Source organism: Lutjanus erythropterus, chromosome 16, assembly GCF_056507025.1.
Source record: "Lutjanus erythropterus isolate fLutEry1 chromosome 16, fLutEry1.hap2, whole genome shotgun sequence".
NCBI classification, from domain to species: domain Eukaryota; kingdom Metazoa; phylum Chordata; class Actinopteri; order Lutjaniformes; family Lutjanidae; genus Lutjanus; species Lutjanus erythropterus.
Window position 1 is genome coordinate 7,836,559 of NC_139332.1, and position 25,453 is coordinate 7,862,011.

General features: G+C 38.8%; 3 protein-coding genes across 3 annotated transcripts; 2 read left to right on the forward strand and 1 right to left on the reverse strand.

Annotated features, from left to right (window-relative positions):
- The first annotated feature begins 1,615 nt into the window (after positions 1-1,615).
- Positions 1,616-7,911, forward strand: LOC146312696 (keratinocyte differentiation factor 1-like). The gene is made up of 3 exons (XM_084739076.1): positions 1,616-2,558; positions 2,662-2,748; positions 6,830-7,911. The coding sequence occupies exons 1-3, from the start codon at positions 1,625-1,627 to the stop codon at positions 6,916-6,918; spliced, it is 1,110 nt and encodes a 369-aa protein (XP_084595202.1). The 5' UTR covers positions 1,616-1,624; the 3' UTR covers positions 6,919-7,911.
- A 2,071-nt stretch (positions 7,912-9,982) lies between these two features.
- Positions 9,983-12,172, reverse strand: LOC146312697 (nuclear receptor subfamily 0 group B member 2-like). Its single transcript, XM_084738840.1, has 2 exons — positions 11,603-12,172; positions 9,983-10,403 (listed from the first exon to the last, which is right to left on the reverse strand). The coding sequence occupies exons 1-2, from the start codon at positions 12,150-12,152 to the stop codon at positions 10,162-10,164; spliced, it is 792 nt and encodes a 263-aa protein (XP_084594966.1). The 5' UTR covers positions 12,153-12,172; the 3' UTR covers positions 9,983-10,161.
- A 2,492-nt stretch (positions 12,173-14,664) lies between these two features.
- nudc (nudC nuclear distribution protein) lies at positions 14,665-23,361 on the forward strand. The gene is made up of 9 exons (XM_084739697.1): positions 14,665-14,856; positions 15,794-15,871; positions 15,971-16,180; positions 16,270-16,350; positions 16,470-16,583; positions 19,824-20,018; positions 20,122-20,205; positions 20,301-20,419; positions 23,136-23,361. Exons 1-9 carry the CDS (start codon positions 14,782-14,784, stop codon positions 23,185-23,187), a joined length of 1,008 nt encoding a protein of 335 aa, XP_084595823.1. The 5' UTR covers positions 14,665-14,781; the 3' UTR covers positions 23,188-23,361.
- The last annotated feature ends 2,092 nt before the right edge of the window (positions 23,362-25,453 follow it).

The window sequence follows — 25,453 nt, forward strand, 5'->3', positions numbered from 1 at the left end:
CCTTGTATAGAATAATTAATAGCTCTATAATATATGCATTTTCCTTAATTTTTTGTCACAGGTAAAGAATCCTAATATAATGTGTTAACGTGTTCATAAAACAATGGAAAACAGGAAATTTGATCTTTCCATTGTTTTAGACTTTTGGTTTTGTGTGTGCAGGAGGTAAATGTGGCCTTCTCAGGTTATTGCTACCTTACATACTTACGATGTCTTATTACTACTGTAATGCAATATATACAAAAAATACAGGTACAATTATATTTTACTACGTAAAATACACAAACCTACGCTAAAACCAGTGGCACTTTAAGTTGCGTTTTATTTTTGTAGTCATAACCGGAAGTTTAACTTTTACTGAAGCCACCTGGTGCGTTTTCTCCACCTTGACGCTCAGGTACACGGATTTAGTCGAAAACTTTACTGAAACTGACATTTTGTGGCGGAGCTTTCAAATGGGACTTTTTAAAATGGATTAAATCCGGCAATGTTTGATGTAAGGTGAAGAGGACAGCAGTGATTCGGGAGTCATTCGGTGGACACACCGTGTACGCTGTGAGTAATGTTTAGAGACAAGTTCATAAGTCCTCTAATGGAGGAAAGAGCCGCGATGACAAGTCGCCATGAAAGTGAAAATCATTTTTATTCACGAAAGGGACCGTAGTTTTGAATGTTCTTCAAACAACAACGTGGAATTATTGATAGTGGTTAAATGTGGGGAAAAGCACCATAATGTTCTCATTTCACTTGTTTGTTTACTAGCTAAATACATGGAATGACTACTGTAAACATTAGTCCCAACACGTCGTCATGGCACGGAACGCCAGGTGCTTTCCGAGAAGCTGGCAATTTAAAATTTGTTACGCTTTCAATGAATATGTATAACCTGCAGAACATAACCGAATGTTACTTAAAATTCAATTACTCTTATTCTTCACTTCGGCATTCATTCAGTCTACAAGAGTGATTGCTTACCCTAATAAAAAATGTGTTTTTACACAGGTTAGCTGTGGCTGTCATCAAAATAGCCAAAATAGTTACAGCTAACAACCAACTAAATTTACCCACTTACATTAAACAGATGCGGAACTCAAAATGACAAACAGATAAATGAGTAAGAACTCTAGTTGGTCATTAAGCCTCGTCCTGTGAGCAAGAGGGCATTAAATTGCATGATTTATAAATGGAATTTGGTGTGTTTTTATTCAGCCTCTCAGCGTAAACACAAGAGATGGGTGTGAACGAATGGACTTATTTTACTGACCATATATATTTTCCTCTTAATTGTAACAGTTACAATGAAACCTGGAGTTCATTTTCAGAACTCTCCATGACATCATACAGTGAATTTGATATGTGAATGTTGTCTGACTGTGTGCTGCTTACACATCCTCCAGAGAACCAGTTGGGTGACTTTAGCTTCCACCTGGGGATAGTAGTTTCACATTTGTTTTGAAGATGAGATGCCCTCAGGTGACTGCAAGTGATTTTAAGTTCTGCCTGGCAGATTGGAATGACAACAGGCAGTTTGTTTAGAGATGCCATTTCAACACCGTCTTACCATTTAGTTACATCTCAGTTGACCTCATTTTCTTTCACGCTTGTCCAGACCTTGGAGCCAGTCATGTCCAACAGTGTTGCTGGAAGTCTGAGACACAGCTCCGGGCCTGGCAGCAGCTACAGGCATGCACCCAGCCGGAGCAGCAGCCAGAGGTCGTCCTATGAGGAGCGCTGTGTGGACCCAGTGGAAGAGAGGCTTCCTACCCCAGAGCCAAAGACAGTCCACAAAGCCCACCTCAAAGATGCTAATGGAAAGGATTGTGAGACCCTTGGCTTTATTCCTGGCTCAGCTGACCCTCCCTCTGGGACGCAAACCTGCAATCCCTGCGCTTCTCCGAGGAGCTGCAGGACCTTTTTCTGCAGCGTGCTCACCTGCGGCCTGTACAGGGTCTGCCAGCGTTCCATCCTCGCTCCATGCCTGGCGCCAAATGAGAGCTCCCCAGATGAGCCGGAGAAGGTGAGCCTCCGAGCCATGAACGCAGGAGACAACAAAGAAGAGGACGCCACAGACTGGCTAGGGGACGTCCGCATCGCTGGAGTCAAAGTTGACAGTCAGAGAGAGTATTTGGATATTGAAACCACATCTCCATCATATGCACCTCCGTCGAGTGGTCCAACGCAGCCCAGCCACCCATCCCTGCACGAGTCCATGAGGTTTGACGACTGGGAGGACGGCGAGGAGAACGTGGACTCTCTGATCACCAAGAAGCTGCTGGAGCTCTACTCCGAATATCAGATCGAGGAGTTGGCCAGGTGCACCTCGGACTCTGTGTTTCTGAGGAAGAGCAAAGCCATCAATCAACTCATCAACTCGCTGGCGGAGGAGCACAAAATGGACGAGCAGGAGGCCGAATGTCGGCTGGTGCGAGGCATCATCCGCATCAGCACCCGCAAGAGCACGAAGAAGAGGCCGCCCATGTCCAGGAGGGAGAGGACGCTGTCGGACAGCGGGAACGAGACGATGAGGGAGAGCGATTCCTTTTCATTCAGCAACAACAGTAAGTTGTAGTTTTCTCTTCTTAACTCCGCCATACCTCTGAGACGCCAGCAGCTTATCTGCCATCAAGTAAACATCCCTCTCATTTTCTCTGTTTCCTCAAGATGACTACAAATCAAATCCAAACATTCAAATATCTGAACTGACCTCCTCTGACAAGTGTGCCAGAGAGATTTGGAGGAACAATGGAGGTAAGAAATATATCTTTGTTATGTTATATTACATACATATATTGAAACATATACTGTTGCTTTACATGAACAAGATGTACAGTTGTGGCTTGAATTAAATGTTATTCACGTTTTACTGTTTTATGTAGTGACCTTGAATGAGGTGCTTGTTTTCCTCAACTTGGCTGTTATAACAGGGGAAATCCATCATGCATGTATGTGCCAACAGTGGCCGAGTTTGTTTTCATCACACATAGCCTGGTAACACTGGTTTAACTTCCTGATAAACTCTGTTCTGACTTCTAACATCCACTTTTACTTCTGACTAGACAAACATTCTGAATTATAAGTTAATTTTCCACACTAAATATTGCAATACAATCAACTTATGCCTTGGTTTTTTGATAAAAATCATTTTTGTTTTGAACAGACAGCATGTCTCTTTGTACAGGTGCAGCAGCCTAGCCAAGATTTTAGAAATAATGAATTTAGAAATAATGGGGTAATGAGTCCCCAAAATGCACTTGACCTTGAGATATGATTTTTTTCTTTTTATCTACATTTGGATTTTTCATACTAAATTTATCCACTTAAGTGTAGATGTCTTTAAACACTATGATCCAATGACCAATTAGTTCTTTGGTCTGTAAAATGTAAGACAGTGTTGAAAAATGTCTAACAGTGTTCCCCAAAACTCAAGGTGAGGTCTTGGAATACCTTGTTTTGCCCAAATATATTCAGTTTGCAATCAGAGAGGAGTAAAGAAATCATTAAATAATTGCTGATTATGTAAAGTGGCATTTCCACTGTGGTACAGTTCGATTTGACTCAACTCTACACACTCTTTTTCAGCTTTCCATCACAGATAGTACCCTGTATTTTTTTTTTTTGTTGTCACTTCGGTTGAGGTTCCAAGAGAGCTGAGCCGTTACTAAAAGGTGACATAAAAACACTGCAGGCCACTGGTTGCTTGCTTGACATTTGGGTGTCTGGCACAACGTCCAAAATACCCAAGCTAACATCAATAGCAACCACATTGTTTTTATACACTCAAAAAAAGGCAGCCTGCAAAACCACACCGTGGTCAGTTGACTCTGTGCAGGTGTATCAAGAACATCATCTCTTCATAACCTCTGTTAAAAGAGGAGTTGAGCTCCTCTTTGTGTCCATAGTGAGAGAGACAGTGATAATGCGACAGAGAGTGACGGTGAAATTGAACTGAGCAGAGGAAAAGGTGAGCTGTCTGGTCTTGTCAGTCTTGTCCATTTGGCAGTAAATATACTGTGTAGGTTATAGTTTGTCAGTGAATAAATAAAGGCTGTAGCTTCTCAAGACCAAAGCACTCATGGTGTGTGTGTTGTTTCCCAACAATCAGCTCTGCTCATGTTGAAGGAGTACTGTCTGCAGTTGAGAAACGAAATACAAGTACCAAAAGCAAGTAGAGTAAAGTTGAGCTTTACTGTGTAGTGGAAGTAGGACTTAAATCAGTGGTTCTCGAACTTTTTCTGTCATGCCAAAAAAAAAGTCATACCTGCTGCACATAAATCAAATCAAATTAAATTAAACATTCAGAGTTATTCAACACAAAAGACACACATCTCTCTCACTACACTGAAGGGGAACTTGAAAGCACGACTCATGTCAAATTTGACTCGTGTTTATTGGGCTTCACCTGTTTTTCCTTCCCTGTCTCACTCATTGTGAAAAAATGTACATCTGTATTTTGATTGCCTGTCAAGCACCAGCACACGCTTGTACGGTCACTGTTCCCTGAGGATTTAGATTTTTTAAAAAACATTTTCTACATTTTTCCTCTTTGTCATGAATGCACCCTCCAGTTTGAGAGCCACGGGCTTAAAAATGCTGTTTCTCTACACTACTTTAAATGAAATAAACACCAAACCCCTTATGTATTTATTTTGTTTGTCTAAAGTAGTTAAATTTAAATATATTGATCCTAAACATACCAGACCTAATCTATAAAGCACCCTTACTGTGTAACTTTTTAAATGTAGATTGTAAACTCCCTTCATCCAGTTTCTGAAACACCTTTATTACCCAGAATAAATGCAGAGGACATGACCTGTGTGTCTTTTATGGCAGAAACGGCCAGGTGCAGGTGTTTGACTACTGGTTATTGTGTGATTAGAACTAGCTATTCAATAACATTTTGTACCATACAACACATGTTAATGCACGTTTGAATAAAACAGAACATACACAGTATGCTTCATTAAAGTGATTCTCAGTACAGTAAGCATGAATTATGCAGTTAAACTTATTCTTTTTAATCATGTAGTCTATTGAGATTAGTGAGTTTGCACAAATGAATTGTATGAATATGCCTGAAAAAATATTTGATCTCTTGATCTTCTTCCGTGTAAACTATTGTGTGATTTGTTAACATTTAGTGGGTCAAACATAACAGAAGCAACCCAAACAACAGAAGGATTTGTGCGTCATGGGAAAAATTATTCATATGTGGACTAACTTCTAGCAAATGAACATAGAAGTTAAGTTAAAACATAACCTGAACCAATCCATATGGCTGCACCAGTGACAGATGAAGATGTAAATCATTTTCGTCAGAGAAGTGAGCCAAAGCTAAGAGGCTACAGGATGTACAGGCTCCTGTATGGACACTGTAGTGCATGTCTCAACTGTTGTAAAATTACAAACAGTGTGCAAGATTTTTATCTGCGAATGCCGATGAAAAGATAAGAATATGATAAAACAATAACAGCCTTCATGCAGGAACATTTTTGTAATCTTATCCTGAGTCTTTCTTACATTTTGTTTGCTCGTGCAAATATTCAAAATGGGATTAATTGAAGCCTCTCAACTGAAACATTGTGTCATAAATGGCTTGTTTGAACTTGATGACTGCAACCTGTTCACCTGCTACTGTGATGTGTCATCGGAGCTTGGCTGTGCTGTGACAAAAATAAGGAAGGAAGAGTTTGACATGAAGTGAGACACTAAAGCAAAGGCGGTCAAGGGGACGTGATAGTCAGCATTATAATGAGGTACTGTAGTGCTGAAGAGATGACCAGGCCTAATAAATCTCAATTAATCTCTCATCATCACAATTTTTTATTATTTCTTTTCTTTTTTCAGTGACCATGACAGTTGTAATTCAGAACTGATCATTTTCGCTAAACATTTTGCAAATCAGAATCGCAATTTTGGTCAAAGTAATCACAATATGACTTTTTTTTTTTTTTTTTTTTTACCAAATCCAGCCTCCCTAGTACATTTTATATGTCAGCTCACATATTTTTCCTCCTAACTGTATGTTAACATTCTGAGTATCTGCTGCCTCACTTTCACCCGCCATCATTCTTACTTATTTTATTTAACCGAATCAGCCACAGTGTCCTACAAGAGCTGTCTGCCTGGGACTTCACCACTGTGCAGTTTGAAGACAGCAATGCATTATGGGTTGGCAGAGTATGTCCAGTAAGCTCACAGCACATATTCAGAAGATTTTGGTAATCTACATCCTGGAATGTCTTGCGTTCATTAAGTCCACATACTTGTCATATCAATGTGTCCTAAAGCCCAAGATGACGTCCCCAAATGTCTTGTTTTACTAACAACCCAAAGATATTCAGTTCAGGAGTAAAGAAATCAGAAAATATTTGCATTTAAGAAGCTGAAATCAGAGAAATTTGACTTTTTTTTTCCTTAAAAAAAATAAATAAAACCAGTTAATAGATTATTAAAAAAGTTAAAGATTGATTTAATAATCGATTAATTGTTGCAGCTAAACTTGGTATGAATACTGACTAATATGTTAGTTTGATTTTGAACACAGCAGTCTTCTTCTTCTCTGCCTTTGCTGGTGCATCGCTGCGTTTCTTTGTCTGAAAGTCTGAAAAAAATGATACAAAAGCTCTTCTATTTTTCATCTGTCCAACATACTGTTGTCTTTTTTTTTATTATTAAAATATCCCAGATTTGACTGTAAAATGATTTCAAGTTGCAGGGCACTGTGAATAGAGATAGAGTGGTAGAGAAAGGGAACTAATATTTGTTCTCCTGTTCAGATGAATGTTAAGGAATTACCATGTTTTTTTCTGTCCTCTTTTTGGTCTCACAGGTCACACCTCTAGCTCTCCAACAGCCTACTCTCCCACAGAAACGAATTCTTCAGGTGTCCCATTAATTCGCACCTCTGTGAGAACATGATTCCTGCAGCACGCTGGCGATCTATGCTTGAATTATTTGTCATGCTGTGTCCACAAGGTCACATATGGGACGTTGAAAGGCGACACTACTTGCACAGGAGTCTATGGCTGAGCCAAGCTCTTTGTAGAGACAATGGCATCGCTGTTTGCAAAGCCGAGCCATGAAAATGTGAAAATTCACATTGTCTGAAGGACTTCAATGAACTCAGGGCTCTGTGTGTAGATATTTATGGTTGATAAATATTATGTGTACGTTTGAAGGATTGCTTTATTGATATCACCAGCAGCTCTTGGTGGCTCATAGATATTGTATCACGGTCAACCGTCCCCTCGTCCTTGAAGGAGAACTGAGTTATGTTCACGAAACCTGACCTGGTCAGATTATTCTGCTGTTGTTATGTAAGGGACATTTGGATTCAGCTCTGTAAAAATAAAATACAGAGTTTTTTATTTTTTGACACATTTCACCATCATAGATTTGATTTTAAACAAATTTGTGTGTTCTTTTAATTAAGTGGTTATGTATCATATTATGTACACGAGTGACTCAAGATTAATGATCCGAAATTATGTTCTGATAGTTTCCATTATTGTGTTTCATACTGATGTTAAGAATACCTAAAAGTGCCAATAGTGTAAGGATGAATTAACAATAATTGTCAGGAAGACAAAGCTGTTTTATACAATTGTTCAAAATCCTGTAATTGTAATATTGGGTGGAGTTTTTTTTTCTGTGTGCATAGTGGTATATTTTTGGAAATTTGCTTATTTGCTTTCTTGCTGCAGGTTACACGCTACAGCCAGTTAGCTTAGCTTATCCTACCATATAGTCTGGAAACAGCTAGCCTGGTAACAAATACTGTGTCTCGCTTTGGATACTTCCGTTAGTACACAGTTATCTAGTACACTTTGCACACTATGTACTCACTTGCATAGTGCGCGAATTTCGACAGTGTAGTGCTGTCTCAAATCGAGGATGGCCATTACCAGAAATACCACTGGGGTGAACTTTACTGCCACTTGCCAAAACATCTCTCGGCTTGTTTATTCATTCATGTTCAATTTGAGTTCATTCAACACCAACGTCCTTTTAATTTTATTCGCTTTTAGTTGCCCTCTGTTTCTCAGGAGGTTAAAAATACGCCATGGGCCAGCCCTCCCTCCACCTACCGGCTGAAAATGCACCAAAACTCGACCAAATAAACGTGTTGCTGGCTTCAATCCAACAGCAGTATAGTGGTACTTAATGACAGAAATAAATGCATGACTTATATCTGTATAATTCAGTGTTTACCGCTTCCTCAACCACCTGGTCTACCGTGTTTCACAAGTTTGGTAGCTCCGCCTCTTCTGCTACGTAGACAAGATGGCGACTTTTGAGGGCAAGAAGTGTTCAGCGTTCCGTGGCCGTTTTTTTAGTACAACATCCGGGTACTCACAGCGCTCTGAAACTCATTAAAGCATTTCCATATTATCCCAACATTGATCAAACCCAGAGGAATCCATAATTTATTCCAGATAACAGTGTATTTTCTTGCTAGCTGGTAATTACTCAGGAAAACAAAGGATATGTCATAAACGTCAGAGAGTGACTAAACAAAATGGGAATAAAACTTCGATATTACCTCGTTCATGGACAGAATTTCTGCTTGACTCATGTCAGACAGATTTTTATCAGCTTTGGCAGTTTAAAAATGAAGATGAAAACTTCTGTGACCCCACACTAACCCCCATCGATGTCAGATTTTGTCTTTGTGCATTTAAATAACACATTTTGCTTTGTTTGTTTATTCCGTATAAAGAATTTTGACGTTTTATTGCAGGTTACGCACCCCGTTATTTCTTGGCGCAAATTGTTACGGTTGTACAGTTCAGTTTCTGCACTTATTAACACTGAGGTATAACATGTTAATGAGTGAGTTTTAAAGGCTAGCTTTTTCCCTGTCTCCAGTCTTTATGCTAAGCTAAGCTAAGCTAACTGGCTGTCGGCTGTTGATACATTTTTACTATAGATAGTTTTCTCTTGGCAAGAAAGTAAGTAAATCTGTTTTTTTTCCCTAAGAAAAAGGTACAGAAAAGCTTATAAGAGAACCTTGAGTTTTTTGTTTGTTTGTTTGCTTTTTGTCAAAATTCTTTTTTTTTCTATTGTGACTTTCATTTTGTTTATACAATACTGTGTTTTTTTTTTTTCCAAAGCATGGATTAATAACATGAAACTCATATGAAGCAGATAGCTCGTAAGTTAACCAGGTGCATTCTGGGTACTGTTTGTGGCTGTCCTGTCTGTAACTCAGTCTTAAATTGAATGTTGTTAAAAGCTGGTGTGAGCTGAAGCTAGACTTTAGATTGTATCATGTGCTATAACTAATATTTATTAGTGACATTATCCCAAGCTGACTCATGAAGTGAATGTCTGTTTTCTTGCTCCTGGGTGCTGATGGGAATTTGGCCAGCTGACTCAGTGGAATTTATTCACCTTCTTATCAGCATTAGATTATGGTTACTGCTGGTTATGGTTTCTATTGTAGTGCCATCAGTTAATGCACATGGGTAGCTAATAGACATATTGTGCGCTTGTGCAGATTAGACTAGAAGGATCTAAATCTGAGTCAAGGATTTGGCTGCAACACGGGGGTGGTTATAATGAAATGGTGTGAAACTGGTTGCTCTGGTTTCGACCACGAAGCAGAAAAAGCAACTCGACTCTTTCGGAGGTGATGAATGTGTCTGTGTCATAGAAACGGTTAACTCTAACTGTGCTAATAGACTTCTTATTATACCGAGCTGGTTGAACTGTTTGCTGAAGCATAGCATTTTCTTTTCATTCAATTTTCTCTAAACGTTTCCTGAGTTCCAAAGTGTAATGCTTGTGCCTTTCACCAAGGTATAGTACTTTATATTTTCAGCAAATGTGTGTGTAAGCCATTCTTTAACCGATGTCTCGTTGTAAAAACAATAAAGTAAATGAAGTGAAACAAAAAAAAGAACGTTTGCTTTTTGTTTGCCACAAATGGCCACATGAGGGAGTCAAAGTATGCATTTTTATGATGAGGCCATGCTGCTCCATTACACACCTAAAATAGGATCGTTTTCTTAATACGTGTTTATTTTTATGCTTTTTCAGAAGTCATGCAATTCTTAAAAACACATCAAATCAAAAAATGTATTAAAAGGTTTATTTCGTTTGTTTCTCAAACTAGGTTCACTGTATAAAACACTCACATAAGGCTTTCTCACTGGGATCTTAATGCACAAACAGCATCTCTGTTAATAAATGTAACATGTTTGTGTTGCCAATGACTGGCTTGAAGAAGAGCTCTGTGACCAGGCTGTGGCTGATGGTCTGAATGGCTGAAGCTGCGAGGAGGATGTGGCTGAAGCGAACGGGGTCCTCCGGGTGCAGGAGGTGGATGACTTCTTGGAGCGCCTTCTGAGCCTCCTGTTGGAGGCCTTCAATGAACAGCGAGGTAGTCAATCCTTCAACAGCTGTAACAGATAATGAGAAGTTTCTGTTTAAGTCCATATCACATATTAGAGATTTTCCAATACCATTTGTTTCTGATATCTGAACTTTTAACTTCATGTGATACCAGTACTGATTCAGTACCAGTATGTTTAAAAATATATAGAACTATATTCTTATTTTTTTAAGAGCTGTATACTGCTAACCCCGTATGGATGTGGTATCATTGCTATCGTTGTATGGGATGCTGCTGCTAAATTAAGTGATGTCAGATTAGCATAAAGACTCACGTACACGCTGATACCCAATCCAGCAGTTTAGGCTGTATCATTGGCATACCTGTTACTGGTATCAATATCGGAACTACAGCAGTGTATTGTTGCCACGAGTATCATGTTCTAACATGAAAAGTTTGTTATGAAAATCTGTTTTCCAGGTCATAATAAGATATTTTTATGTTATCATGACATACAAAGTTCTCACATTATAACCAGAATTTTTTTTTCTCATTGTTACTATATAATACATAACAACATACTATTTATTGGCACTCATAAATTAAGTGATATCAGATCAGGACATACAATCACAGATCAGGATCATGTCATAACATGAAAAGTTTATTGTTATAACAAGATATTTTCACGCTATTATGACATACAAACTTATCACAACTTTTCTTGTTGTAACATACTATTTATTTTGTTATAACAAAATGTCTCATGAAACATTTCACATTTTAACAAGATAAATTGTTGTAGGTAGAAAAGTTTCTTGTTATAGCTAGTAATATGATATGTGAAATGTAAAATGTGAAACATTTTATGTTATACAATAAGTAGGGTTGGGCACCAAAACTGTGGTTCCTGAACTTCCGATACCTACAGAAACAACTTTGCCAATAATCACATTATAACTTGAAACTTTTCACATTATAACAAAATATATAGTATTTGTTATAATAAGAAAAGTTCCTCCTTATAACGTGAAAAGGTTGTATTTTATAATATTTTGTTATAACATAAAAATGTCTTGTTAAAACATGAAAAAGGATATTGTAATAACAGTAAACTTTTCAAGCTATAACATGATGCTAACCTGTTTTTCTTTTACTGGAATGAAATACTTCCATACAGAACAACCATATCACATGTCCAATAAACTAATCAGCGTTGCTGTTCAATTCAAAAAGTGTTCAAAAACTAATAAAAATGTGTCTTACCTGGGTTAAACAACAAAGCACCCTTCAGGTAAGCGTATTCCTTTGGACTGAGATCCAGATTCCACAGATGATGCAAGCAAGTTCTCAATCTGTGGACTTCAGCCAGCGTTGGTCGGTCATCCTCCTGTTCAGTGAGTCCTGGTCCGAGCAGAATCTGTCTGAGGATACTTGAATTTGGTGCATCGGTCACCTCAAAAACTATCTTTTCTTGGGCTAGCCCCAGAACAAACAAAGGAACCCAGCAGTGTCTTAACAGCAATGACTGATCTCCTGATGGAAGCTGACTGAAGGATGGTAAACTTCGCACAAAGCAGATGGTTTTGACCAGCACGCTGGAGGCGACTTGGCAGGTGGCCTTTGGGTCCTTGAGGCAAACCGTCCTCCTCTGCTCACAGTGGCAGTTATGTGCTGTGGTTGCGTTGCGGTTCAGGTTTGTGTTGAGGTAGCTGCTCTCCCTCCCGCTTAAGATGTTGTAAAGAATAGTGTTTGGATGCTGATCCTGGTAACCAGAGCAAGTGCTGTGTGGAATGTCTTCCAGAGGAAACATCATGAAGGAAAAAAGTGTCCACAGAATGCTATCAGTGTCACATGTGCCTACACAAGACTCCACAAGCTCAGGCCCTATTTATCAGGATTCACGACAAGCTCAGCCTTGACCCTCCTTTTTTGAGCCAAATTTGCATTTGGAAAAAAAAAAAAAACAGTGACCGTGGACTTCCCATGCCGAGGGATCTAGGTTCCCTCCACGTGGCGGCGATAAGACCAGTTAAACTGAGCAGCTGCACAGAGACGTGAAAAATACAGAAGCTGCCGGGGTGAATGACATTTATCATGTTTACCTCAGTCATTAACTCACCCTGTACCAGTCTATCAAGGACTGACGGGGTCAACGCACAGGCCTCCACCTGACCTGTGCCCCACTTACACTCATTTGGATGTGCATCAAAGAACACAGTGATTTCTTTTTATAGGTTTTGAAGATTACAGCTGTGCTTCCAGTTTCAGAATTGACTTAATTTCTAGGTCATTTCATTCGCTGGCACATAATCTGCCTTCATCAGGTTTACCTACCTGTAATAATTAAAGATTACCTGTTACAAGCATCTTGCACATGTCAAGATGAAGGGTGACAAACTGTTCTAAAAATCCTCCAAAAACAGTAGGCTTAATTGAGCTTGAAAAAGTTCATATATGCACCGTTCATAGATATGCATTCTAGGTCACAGACAGAGCTGTGAACTCCAGTAGCACCTATGGATATCACTTTCTGATAATATCTATGATCTATAGTCCTGAGTCACACTGAATGAATGAAAATACATTTTATGATACATAATATACAGTATAATGTTCATAATACTTTTGGTTGGTAGCTGTTCTATTCTTCACAAAACCATTAAATTGGTTAAACTGTCCCGCTGCTTTTGTTGATTGCACATGAATGCACAACATCTTATCTGAGAAATAATTTTTTTTTTTTTAAAATATAAAATATTATATATATATTATTAATGAGGTAGCTCTCTAGCTATCTGATCTGTGACCATTAAAGTGATGAAACTGTTAACGGCAGCAGCTGACATTAGCTGGTTTATTCAAATTTACCCTGGCTCATGGCCAGCTTCAGGCATTGTGCTGATCTAAGCAAGATTAGGTTTTGGTGCCTTGCCAACACCACCGCCACCACACTACTCCACCAGGACTGCCTCATCACCACCCACTCAGTCTACAGTAAAAATATGAACCAACATGAGTCACCGCAATGGTTTCAAGACAAAAACATATATATATATATATTTTTTTTTTTTTTTAAATTATAATTTACAATAACTTCTCAAATAAACTGATGATTTAACAAACAAGGAATATCTTGTTACATTTTACCAACTATCTAATGTGGATCTGTACTCAACTTACCTGTAATCACAGCACAGGTGGTTTTTACAACAGCCAATCACAACACATGAGTTTTACATCGACCAATTGCTAAACAGAAAACATTTTTTTAGAACTCCCAATCACAGCATTGTGAATAACAAGGCTGAATATGAGGATGAAGGAGGGCGAAGGGAGGAAGGGCGCCCAGGGGCAAATTTTTATTTTACTATTCTTTCCTTTGAGGGTGACCAACACACATCTGAAGTTGGCTCCCTAGGCATCCACCTATATGGTCAGTGCCTTTAGCTGGCCATGCCTTGGCTGGGTTTTGATTCCAAAGATTTTCCACAGAGAAAGACACACAACTATGTGAAGACCAAAAAATGAAAGAAAAAAAAAAAGATTTTCTCTGTGGGCACTGAAGACAACTGGAGCTAGCTACCAGTGCTAAAATGGACTTTACACTGGATGCTGACTGAACCTGGCTTAGCTAGTTAGCTAGAAATTATCCACAAATTACATATTCAGTGCTGCAACAACCTTTCTTATCCAGTAATCTGTGGATTATGTTTTCAAAAAATCAGTAATAATCATTGAATGGCAATATATATATTATATAGATATGAAATAGTAGGGTAAACACAGAGGTTACTTATGATACTAATTAAAGTCTTGTTCCATTTAGTGTAGCAGAGCCTTTCCAGTGAGCCACAATAATCCACAATAACAGCACCCTGACTCTGTTTGACCTGAATGGAATGAAACCTTAATTATTAGTATCATTGGTGACACCTGTCTTTACCTTATTATGTCATGTCAGAATGGCTGCTGTGAAAAGGTCTACTGTGTGAAGACCAAAAAGACAGTCTTCTATCTGTTGATGCTCAAGCCAACATGGTCACCTTCTTCTTCATCTTCTTTTTAGGTCCTCTGTGGCCATGAACTCATGAGGGCAACTGTAAATTAATGAAACAATAATAATAATTTCAAAATTTTTAATTGAGAATTAAATTAAAGGTCTATCATTCTATTGACAAGGGGGAAATGCATTTTTGGTTGCCCCTCTAGAAAATTCTTCTTTCTTCCTGGGCGCCTCAGTCCTCCCCAGAACCAGTCCTCTCACTTTATTGGATATTTAGGCTGTCATTTAAAATCTATTCTTCCAATTGGTCAAAACAAGTGCAGGCGGGGTTTGTTTCCAGGAAGTGAGCAGCGTGACTACGGGCCTCACATTGTAGCTCAAGTTTTTGCTTGTCATCTCACAGCTAACGTTATATTAAGCCTTTTCATAATCCACTAATATGGGTGATGATGAAGAGAAGTATGACGGCATGTTGCTTGTTATGGCGCAGCAACACGAAGGAGGGGTACAAGAGGTAAGTCAGTGGGCTGTTGACTTGTTAAAGCTACGGTGCTAACGTTGAAGCTAACGTAGTTAGCCTCTATGCTAGCAGGTAGACCTATCCTTTAAGCATTTACGTACAGTAAAACCAAACGTTATTAACTATTTTACAGGATTTGGCAAATGTTGTTAACGGTATCAATAGTCTCTTTTGTTTTACAGACCATAACATTGCGATTTTAAACAATTGGGTGTTCTGTTTAATTCGACATACATGTGATCAACAAAGCATCACGAAATTTTAATACAATCTCATTTTAACACTTTGATTGTGTCTATTTTCTGGAGGAATTAGTAACATCGGTTATATCTGTATGTAGCTCTGAGATGCTGGGTCTTGTCAGTGTGGTGTCAAATGGCTGAAATTTCTAGAAGAATCTGAATTTCCCTCCTCGTATGTCTTTGCTAAGGATTTATGAACATTTGAATTAGGCTAGGGATCCAAATGTGTGACAAAACAGCTTTATAATGAAGGGCTTTAGTGCTAAAGACATCTTTGTTTTGGCATAACAAATGTCACATCACTATGATGTTAGTAATAGTGTTTTCCCCAGGGGACACACATTTTGCTGTAAAGATTACTAATTCCACTAATCATTTTGCAGTATCTGTTAAAGGATGATGATGATTTTGTTCAGCAGTTTGCTGTACTACATTAATGCTATTCTTGCAGTTGGATCAAGCAGTAAATAATTGAGGGTTCTGGAGGATGGGGGAAAGTGAGATTTAATGCTGATGATGCTCAAACTAACCATGAAGATGATAAATCTATAAGTACATCTACTTTGATGACCAATAAGTTTAAGCATATTTAATGTGGTCCAGTCATGCCGACAATGCACAAGAAATAAATTCTGAAAGTCATAATCTATGGGATGGAATTTGTGACTGCCTATTTTTTTCCTCTACAGTTGGTAAACACATTTTTCAGTTTCCTCCGCCGCAAAACTGATTTCTTCACTGGTGGTGATACAGGTGCTCCAGAGAAGGTGAGCTATGTTCCTGTATCTGCATCTTCTTTGACTCCATACTGTACTATGTAGTGACACCTCAGTTTACTCTCATTTTTCACCATCTCCTCCTTTCAGCTAGTCAAAGATGCTTTTGCCCACCACAGTAAGCTAGCGCTGAAGGCCCACAAAGAAAAACAGATGAAACAGGAGAAGGAAATGAAAGAGAAAGCAGAAAGAGCAGCAAAGCTTGCAGAGGAAGAGAGGAAAAAGAAAAACGATGACGGTCCCAGAATTCAGGAGCTGACTGATGAAGAAGCAGAGAAACTTCAGTCTGAACTCGACAAGGTAAAATCTAGGACCCTTCTTGCTCTGTCACATTGCCTTTGTTTTATTAGGAATATTACTTAATTCATTTCTTGTGTTATATATTTTAGAAAAAGAATGAAGAGAAGAAAAAGGCCAATGAAAAGACAAATGAAGAAAAGTCATCTGACAAAGCAGACAAAGAGAAGGGGGTGAGTGCACAGCTGGACAATTTTTATGTGAAATGTCGGTTAGATAATTTGTTGATGAGCAGCAAAATCTGTTTCTGCTGACGTGCTCATCTTAATTTCCATCTTCTTCATTTCTCCAGTCTGACTCAGAGGGAGAGGAGGATGAGAAGGACAAAGACAAACTGAAGCCTAATTCAGGAAATGGAGCTGACCTGCCGAACTACAAGTGGACACAGACCCTGTCTGAAGTTGACGTGAGTGCATTTTGACTTCAGGATAATGCTCTTACTCATCAGGATGATGCTCTTACTCACCACTTCTGAAATGCTGAAATACATCTGCATCACCAACTAGTGTTTCCTAAACCTTTCAGAGAAGATTATTTTTGATCATCTTGTTGCTCAGACAGCCAAATTTTTGCCAAAAACCTTCAACATTGACATCACCAGACAGATCCACATCTCCTTTCAGAACTGGCTTTCTGGCTTTCTTTCGTCTCTGTGTTAAACCAATCCTAAGATTAGGAGCAGAGGGCAGCCACTGTGCAGCACTTAGGGACCAATTCCAGATCTACTTCAAGTAAGAACCTTGTTCAGGGTTACGGACTGGAGAATCAACATACAGAAGGCACAGGGAGAACATGCAAACTTCATGCAGAAAGGCTGTGTCAGACATTGGATTTGAACCTATGACCTGTCCCACTGTGCCACATTTGATTTGATTTGATGCCACAGCAACAGTTTAGGGTACAGCGCAGCCTAGAATTGTCACCTGATGCCTCAATCTTTGATGGGAAGATCTGTCATTGTGGAGTGTTTATAAAAAAGTGCCTCTCTTAAACCTGTAATAACTGATTTTGTGGCCATGTAGGGGCAACAGAAACAAGTTGTGAACACAACAAATCATGACCTTTTTAAGCTGACATGCGTAACTTGTTAAGCATATGCTTATTTAAGCATTTAGCAGTTATGGATGCAGCAGTATCATTCATTTGGAAGGAATATCAACTAACTTTGAGTCCTGTTTTTGGTTTCTACCTTCTTCTCTGAAAACAGTTTCCTTCGTTGGCCAAAAATAACACTGACAGCAGACACAGTGAACCAGAACATAGTAGTTGCAGCTGGACAGCTAAATAATGACATGAAACCCACTATAAAACTACATAAAACTGAGAGGAGCTGCAGATTCAGGTAATAATTCTCTATAGGTTCATCACTACAAGTGACCCCTTTCACATTGTTTTTATCTTCTCATGTGATACATTATTATTATAAAACTATCAGTGATAGCTGCTATAAGGGCAACACACACTAACAGTGTATGACGTGTGTCACAGCTCTTTTAATCGTTGTTTTCTGTGCAAGCCCTCACTCTTACATTTCTTGACATGTATTATTGCCAGTTGACACACATCAACTCAAGGGGACACTGCTGACATGCGTCTTCCCTCGAGAACAGCAGCTCCTTTCTGTCATGTCCAATGTGTTCTGCAGGTGTTGCATCAGTTGACATGTGCTCTGCTCTTACAAGTTGTACAGAAAGTCAGGGAAAAAAAGTTTCTTTTGCTGTCAGATGTTCCCTATAAGCTCCATCCCCTAAACCAGGCTTGTTCAATGAATTGTTAATGATAACATCTTGTTTGTTTTACAGGCCAAATTCAGTTTAATAACTTTTTTATGTCATTTATTACCACAACTTCTGCAATCATCCCACAGTGTAAACCTGCATGATTTTACAGAAACAGTGGTTTGTCATAAGAAGTAGTTTTATTTACATGGATTACTGTCACACACTGATTTCTTGGAGCAAACTTTTGAAATGTTGCAAAAAAGAAATGCAAATTAGGTTTCCATCTACTGGTTTGCAACAAATAAATTAGGCTCTGCAAAGCACAGTTTCATCAGAAGGCCATGGTATATGCTATTATACACATGGCTGTAATAAATAGAGGAGAAGAAGTAGAGCTTGTCAACCAGAAACCGAACCAGTTCTTTGCCAACCATCAGTAAATCTTGAGGAAGAACAAAAAAAAACCGTTGCCTTGGCCAGAGAAAAATGGCTTAATAATTTTTTTTTGTCATTCATGGCAGCTGAAACAGCTTCTTCTTCTCTTGGGGAAGAAACAGTTGATCAGTCTTGTAAGTTAAATGTTCACTATAGAGCTGTCCCTGACTAGGATTTTGGGTTTTTTTTCTTTTCTTTTTTTTACACTGCAGTGCATCACAATAAATTCTGATATGAGCCTACATGAGCATGTTTTACTGCCATTTTATTGCCATTCTTTGTCATCTGTGATGTGAAAATATCAGATTTTCACACAGTCAGAGACGTTTTAAGTGTGCATCTCCTATAGTTCAGTTATAAAATCAGCAGACCTGCAGAGCTTCTCTCCCGAGGCTGCAGCTGCTGTCCAGCATCACCTGCACTGCATGCTCCATGCTCCTTTGCACAGTGAATTAAGAATTTATCTCGACCAAAGCAAAGTCAGTGATTGTTGAGACAGTGGAAAAATGAACCAAGACTTTTTGTTGAGTTTTGAGTTTCTGTAAAGTTTAAATGAAGCTGACGATGATGAAAAAAGTTGAGTTTGGCAAGAGAAATTAGACAGCTGTATCTGGTTCAACAAAATGTATCTTAGTCTTTAAAATAACGTCTCTCACTGTCGCGATCCTTGTCAGACACTAACAATAAAAATATGTGCCTGTAAATGGGGAAAAAATAAACACAAACAACAAGCAAACAAGTGTCACCTTACTCTGAGCGCTCTACTGGTGCACCTGGATGAGGTGACTGACAGCGTGTCCCGCTGTGCTCTGTTTCTATCACTCCTCTCTGCTTCCATCAGTTAGTTTTGTAGTTTGTGGTGATTTAGAGACTTGGTTTGTAAAGTTTAGAGCCTGTCACGCTGTTGCATTGCTCTGTGTACAATGACGCAGATTAAAAAAAAAAACCTAGTTGAAGCTTGTTTACCAACCTCTCATTCAACCCTTTCTCAGGGGATATTTTTTAATAAGTGCACCAACTAATATAAAAATCTGTTTGATTCCCTCTAATTCCTCATTGAAATGTTCTCCCTGTACATTTTTGTAAGCTGTTACTGTAATGCACGCTGACTGATAAAGGGGGTAAAAATGAATTCTCGACTGGAAGAATCTGTCGACTGCAGAGTCTCTGACTAATGTTTGGAAACGTCGCCTTGGCTTGCTATGTCAGAACTTATTCAGAAAAAGTGTTTCCATCTCCAGTGAAATGCATTGACTCCTTTTTGGCAAATTCCACGTTAAGCGAGTGTAAAAACTGTTTTCGTGAAATTGAGGCAGTTTTTTTTTTCTAATGTGATACTTAAATGCACATAGAAATTGAGAGAAACTGGGCTGATGTTGCCAGTCAGCACCAGCAGGTGATTCCACCCTCCGTGTCCTTTCTGCTTGATGTTGTAGTTTTTAATAAAACACAATCTAACACGCAGCACAAATTTTTCCATCCTCCTACAGCTGTCAGTGCCTTTTGATGTCAACTTCCGCATTAAGGGGAGAGACGTAGTGGTGGACATCCAGCGACGCTCCATCAAGGTTGGCCTGAAGGGACACCCTCCTGTTATTGATGGGCAGTTTTACAACGAGGTGAAGGTGGAGGAAAGCTCCTGGCTCATCGACGACGGCAAAGTTGTTACAGTCCACTTGGAAAAGGTACGAACGGGGTCACTGGAGACGGATTATAACAACTGGTCTGTGTCTGAATAAACGTAAGAACTGCGGATTTGTTGAGCTTAATCACATTCTTTAATTTCAGATTAACAAAATGGAGTGGTGGAGCAGGATCGTTACCACAGACCCAGAAATCAACACCAAGAAAGTCTGTCCAGAGAACTCAAAGGTAAGAGATGTTTAAAGCAAGTTTAAGCCTGTAGGTGAGTTCTGCCTCCTATACATCCATCCCTGTCCTCACTGTGTGTTTTTCCTGTCGAGCAGCTGTCAGACCTGGACGGAGAGACACGCGGGATGGTGGAGAAGATGATGTACGACCAGAGGCAGAAATCAATGGGCCTGCCTACATCTGAAGAGCAGAAGAAACAAGACATTCTTAAAAAGTGAGTTTCCAGTGCTACAGAGCACACACCCGCTCAGTTTTTTGTTATCATGAAACTTTAAAAGATCTTTTTATTCTCTGTCAGCTGACATCTAAGACGTTTTATTGGCTGACTCTACAAAGCAGACAGTGTCCACCGTCAGTTTAACAGAAGCCTTATGGATTATAAAGACTTTATTTGAAGGCCGTCTGTCTAGTTTTGTCCTCAGTGTTACATTTTTCTGCTCAAGGCCAGGCTCACCTGCTGTAACTGCATGCAATAAAAGATAGCGTGGCGTCTGTACCATCTTCTGCCAGGCACAGACCTGACCAGGTTCAAGGAGACACATGTAGATGTAATCTCTTACCCTACGTCAGTTGTTTTACTCTTTCAGAGCACCAAACTGGCACTTTTCAATAGTTTAGTTTCTCTTTATGATAGTGGCATATCTCTTATTTAGACCACAGGTCCTCTAGATGATCCAGTTTGGTTTTGGTGCACTTTAAAGATGGTTTTGCATGTTTTAGCCCTTTAACTACACATTGTGTATATATTACTCCCAGCCATTTTCATGCCATGCATAAAATTTATTATTTATTTCCTACCCTCAACACAGCCATCGTTTTCAGATCATTTTCGTGTCTGGAAGGTATTTTTCCACAGTGACAATGTAATCCATCACAGAAAATAACTAGGTGGCTGCTTGATTATGGCAAAAGTAATTATCCTGTTTTTTTTTTTGGGTCAATATTGAGATCACAATTATTTAACACAAGAAGTCATAGATTTTAGAAACATTGTCAGTCGGTCCTTGTGACTGATCTGACTCCTTGAAACTCGAGTGTTTCCAAACAGCTGAGTTGGTTTTACCTCTCTCGTTGACCAAAGGCTCTCTTTGAGTCATCAGGACTTAAGCTGAACTAAACATGTCACAAAAGGAAAAGGGCTGGGAAAACAGAATGTGGCACAATAATTGTTTAACCTCGATTATCCTGTTTTCAAAATTAAAAATAAAATTCTATTAATCTCACAGCCGTAGTGCCTTAATCTTTTGTGAAGTTGCTGTAACACAGTTGCAACCATAGGGAGCCTTTTCCAAATTACGGTTGGTGGTGCATTTATAGGGAAACTCAGAGTCAGATCAGAGTCCCTTTACAGGGGTTGAGGAGCACTACTGCATATGTGGAAAAAGCTGTATAAAGCCTTTAATGTCTCCAGAAGCTTTGTGAGTCTGATAAATGTCCTCATGGGAGGTCACTTGAGTCCATGTCGTTTGGGTCTGAAGACTGTGGAGACATTCCAATGCTCATATTATCGTACTATTTAGTATCACTGAAAAAGATTTAGTATGTCAAATGCAGTATGCCAAAAAGATCCTAGCATGTCCTACTGCATCCAGGTGCATTTCACGGTGTGCAAGTCAGCATGCTTTTCTGGCTAATTGTACCCACAATCCTCTCTGCATCGGAAGATGCATCGCATTGACTGAGCAGCTGAGAGTGTATATCGTTTTTTCTTTTTACTTCAAACAGACTGCGATGGATGTATGAGCAAGTTAAAGACGCAAAAATTACAAAGTGGTATATTCTAATTGTACACATACTGCATTTAACAGCACATATTGTTTTAGGGCAGCTGCAGTGTGCACTAAATGTTTTTTTTTTTAAAAAGTATGTGATTTTGAATGCATGGTAAAAGTTAGAAAATGAAAAAGTCTGATGGTGTGGAGTTGTGAGATCACCTTGGTCAAACGCGTTTCAAGTCTCTGCAAGCTGATTTTGCAGTAAAATCAGCTGAAACCGATCTGCCATCTGAAGAGTAAAAGGTGCACTTAAAGAAAATGGTTAGCCATAAAGTTAAATATATCCCATTCATGATAAATGGGCTAAAACATAAAACCACCAGTATGCTGTTTAATTTGCATATTAAAGAACCGCTACAACTCCTCCATACTTAGAACTGAAGAGTCGTATTAAACCGGTGCATTAACCTCGTGAACATATGTGATGAACGTTCAGAACACGACACTCTCATTTTAGCAATAGTAGCCTCCACTGAGTCAGTGGTCCGTGACATATATCATGTTAAATATTACTCAGAGCTGTAGTAACTGAGATAAGAGCTGGATGTTGGCTAGCTGTGAGACACATGTGGGGGCCGCTGTCTTATCGCTGTTGATGGTAGATGACCCGTCTTCCTGCTCTGCTGCTCTCAGCTGAGACCAGAGGAGACATATCTGTTGTGGTGTTGACCTCCACTTCCTCTTTGAGCTTGTTAAAGCTGCCTCTAAGGATCCTGTATAGTTTTACACGGGTTAAACAATACTACTGCAGTCAAGATCGCTGCTCTCAGAGTTGTTTTATTGACACAAAGTTCACATGGTGTCTGTCCAATCAAATGTGTTGTCTGATGGTGTCATCTCAGAGGGGTTCATGCATTGTTTTCCTGTTTAAAGCATTTAAAAAATTCACTCTTTGGCCAGATGATGGTGCTGTAGCTAAAGGTAAAAATGTTTTCCTGCCTGTTCCCCAGCAGGGAAAAGCCAACTAACTATACATATACAAGCAAGAGAAATCAAAAGCAAACCAGTTATGCTTGAGATATTATTTTAAAAAGTAAATACTTAGGTGAAAAATATGGTCTGAAAACTCTACCAAAATGTCTGGAAATTTGAGCCTACAAAAAGTACAGAAAATGTGTAGGAACTGTGTGACTCTTCCATCTTGTGTGTCTGCAGGTTCATGGCTCAGCACCCAGAGATGGATTTTTCAAAAGCCAAATTCAGCTGAGACTTGCTGTCGTCCACATCATGATCCGTGTCCATCATATCAGAGCCAGCGTCACAAAGTCCCCCCTTCGATGGTTCTCTCCATAGTGGACATGGTTTTGTTGACTAACATGTCTTAAATACAAATGTTCATGCTTTTTTTTTTTGTTTTTCATCAGGATGACAAGGTTGATGACTGTAATGCCCCCATTCTCCCATGCATGTCGTCTCAAATATTTAAAGAGCTGTCTGGATTTTTTAATAAATGAATTTAAAATGAAAATGACATGACGCACGAGTGATTATTTTTTACCGTACTGTCAGCACAACCAGGTAGTTTAGTATTTGTGCCCCAAAACCAGAATTACATGTGAAACGACAACCAGTAAAATTTTTTATCCTTTTTTTTTCCTTCTTGCTTTTGTATTTTTACTGGCTGTAAATTTAGTTCATAACATTGAAAAGTTCAAGGCCGAGAGTAGTGATTTTAACAGCCCTCTGAGTCACTGAACTCAGTTTGGATCACATCCAAAGGCTACTGTCCTACAATGAGAAGAGATTTACCTTAGAGTCGTCATGCAGGGTCATTACATAATACTGTAAGCCCTGATGTGGAGCCTCTGTGGACAACACGGCTTTCTAAGTCTTTTTGGTTAAATTAATGTGTAAAATATATCACTAAAATGTCAAAATATTTGTAGATAATATTGCTTTTGTCCCAATGAAATGATTAGACAAGATATACTTCACCATGCACAGGTTGGAAAGAATCTTAATTTTGAACCACTAGGGAGCAGTGTTTTCCTTAAAGTGTAAAGAAAGTATTTAGAGGGCTCAGTGTTATCCTGTAGTTCTGTACAATGAGTACCTGCACTAATCCTATAAATCTGGTAGAAAGTAGTAGAAGATGACCTTTGAGGAAATTGAAGGAATTGTTTTTATTTCAGTTTCAGATGAGTGTTGGCCCATATTTATCTAATTTCTAAAACATCACTTGAAAATGCTCAAAAGAGTTAAACTGGAAGATAGTGGTTCTTAAGGGACTATGACATCAATCAAGTTACGTCAACTTAGTACAGTTAAGTGATAACATGACTAATGTTATCTACCTACATGGTTCACTTTTAAGACACTACTGTTCTACAGAAACTGACTTGTGACTTGCATGACTTGAAAAATAACTTATAAAGTAATTTGTCTCTCACCCTAGACTTCCATTCATTTTTTCCTCAAAGTTAGGTTGTGAAGGGGCTTGACTTTGGCTCTCTATAGGAATTTGGATGCAATCAGGAAAAACATCATGCAGGGAGAAAAATATGCTGATAGTAATATCACAATGACAAGTAAATATGCATGAAAGGGATTGTAAAAAAAAAAATTATTGTTTGCTTGAGGATCAGCTTTACAAATTGCTGATGCCTGGACGAAATATAAGCCCCAGTCTTTTGACAACAATGTGATGATGATGGAACAAAACCCAGAACAAGAGGCTCCTTCTGGTGTAAAACCCTCTCCAACTGTGGAAATCTGGCTGCACTTTTTAAACCAAAATCTAAAAAAAAAAAAGACACCATTTACATGATGAACACTGAGATGTCCATTTTTAAAACAAACTTCATTTCTAACCTGCAAAGCATATTGAAGTAAGTTGCACATGCTGTAGGTGAAAATGTAGTTTGCTAGCTAACATTAGCTATATTCATTTTTTGTGTGACCTAAATCTTAGTTATTGACATTAAATTAGCTCGTTGCTAGTGGTCTGGTCTTTTGAATTGGAGTGCCTTAGAGAGCAGTTATGCTAATGTAATGCATATACACATCTAATGGGATTATTAGATGTAGGTTATGAAGCAACAAGGTTTGGGGACCTCCACTCTTTTGGCCTTTTGATATATGTGTATGTACATATATCTTATGTTCCAATGTGCACTGTTACAAAACACATGCACATGCATATATAAGTGTGTGTGGCAGGTCAGTTTCAGGGTTACTGCAGAAAACAATCTACTGTTGCCACTATAGACAGTTAATACTGTCCTTAAAATTTCATAACAACAACATAAGGCTACCCTTTCAAAATCAAATACATGTATTGATCAAGGGCGGGAAAAAAAGCAAGAAAAAAATCCCCCCCACTGTCACACACAACAACGACAAATGTTCAGAAATTGTAATGTAAAGACAGAATAAACACAACATTGGCATATTTTCCTATATTTTTATTTATATTAAGTAAGCTTACAGGGGAGCTCACACGCTTTTCATGGGAGCTGAGCCCCCCTCAGCTC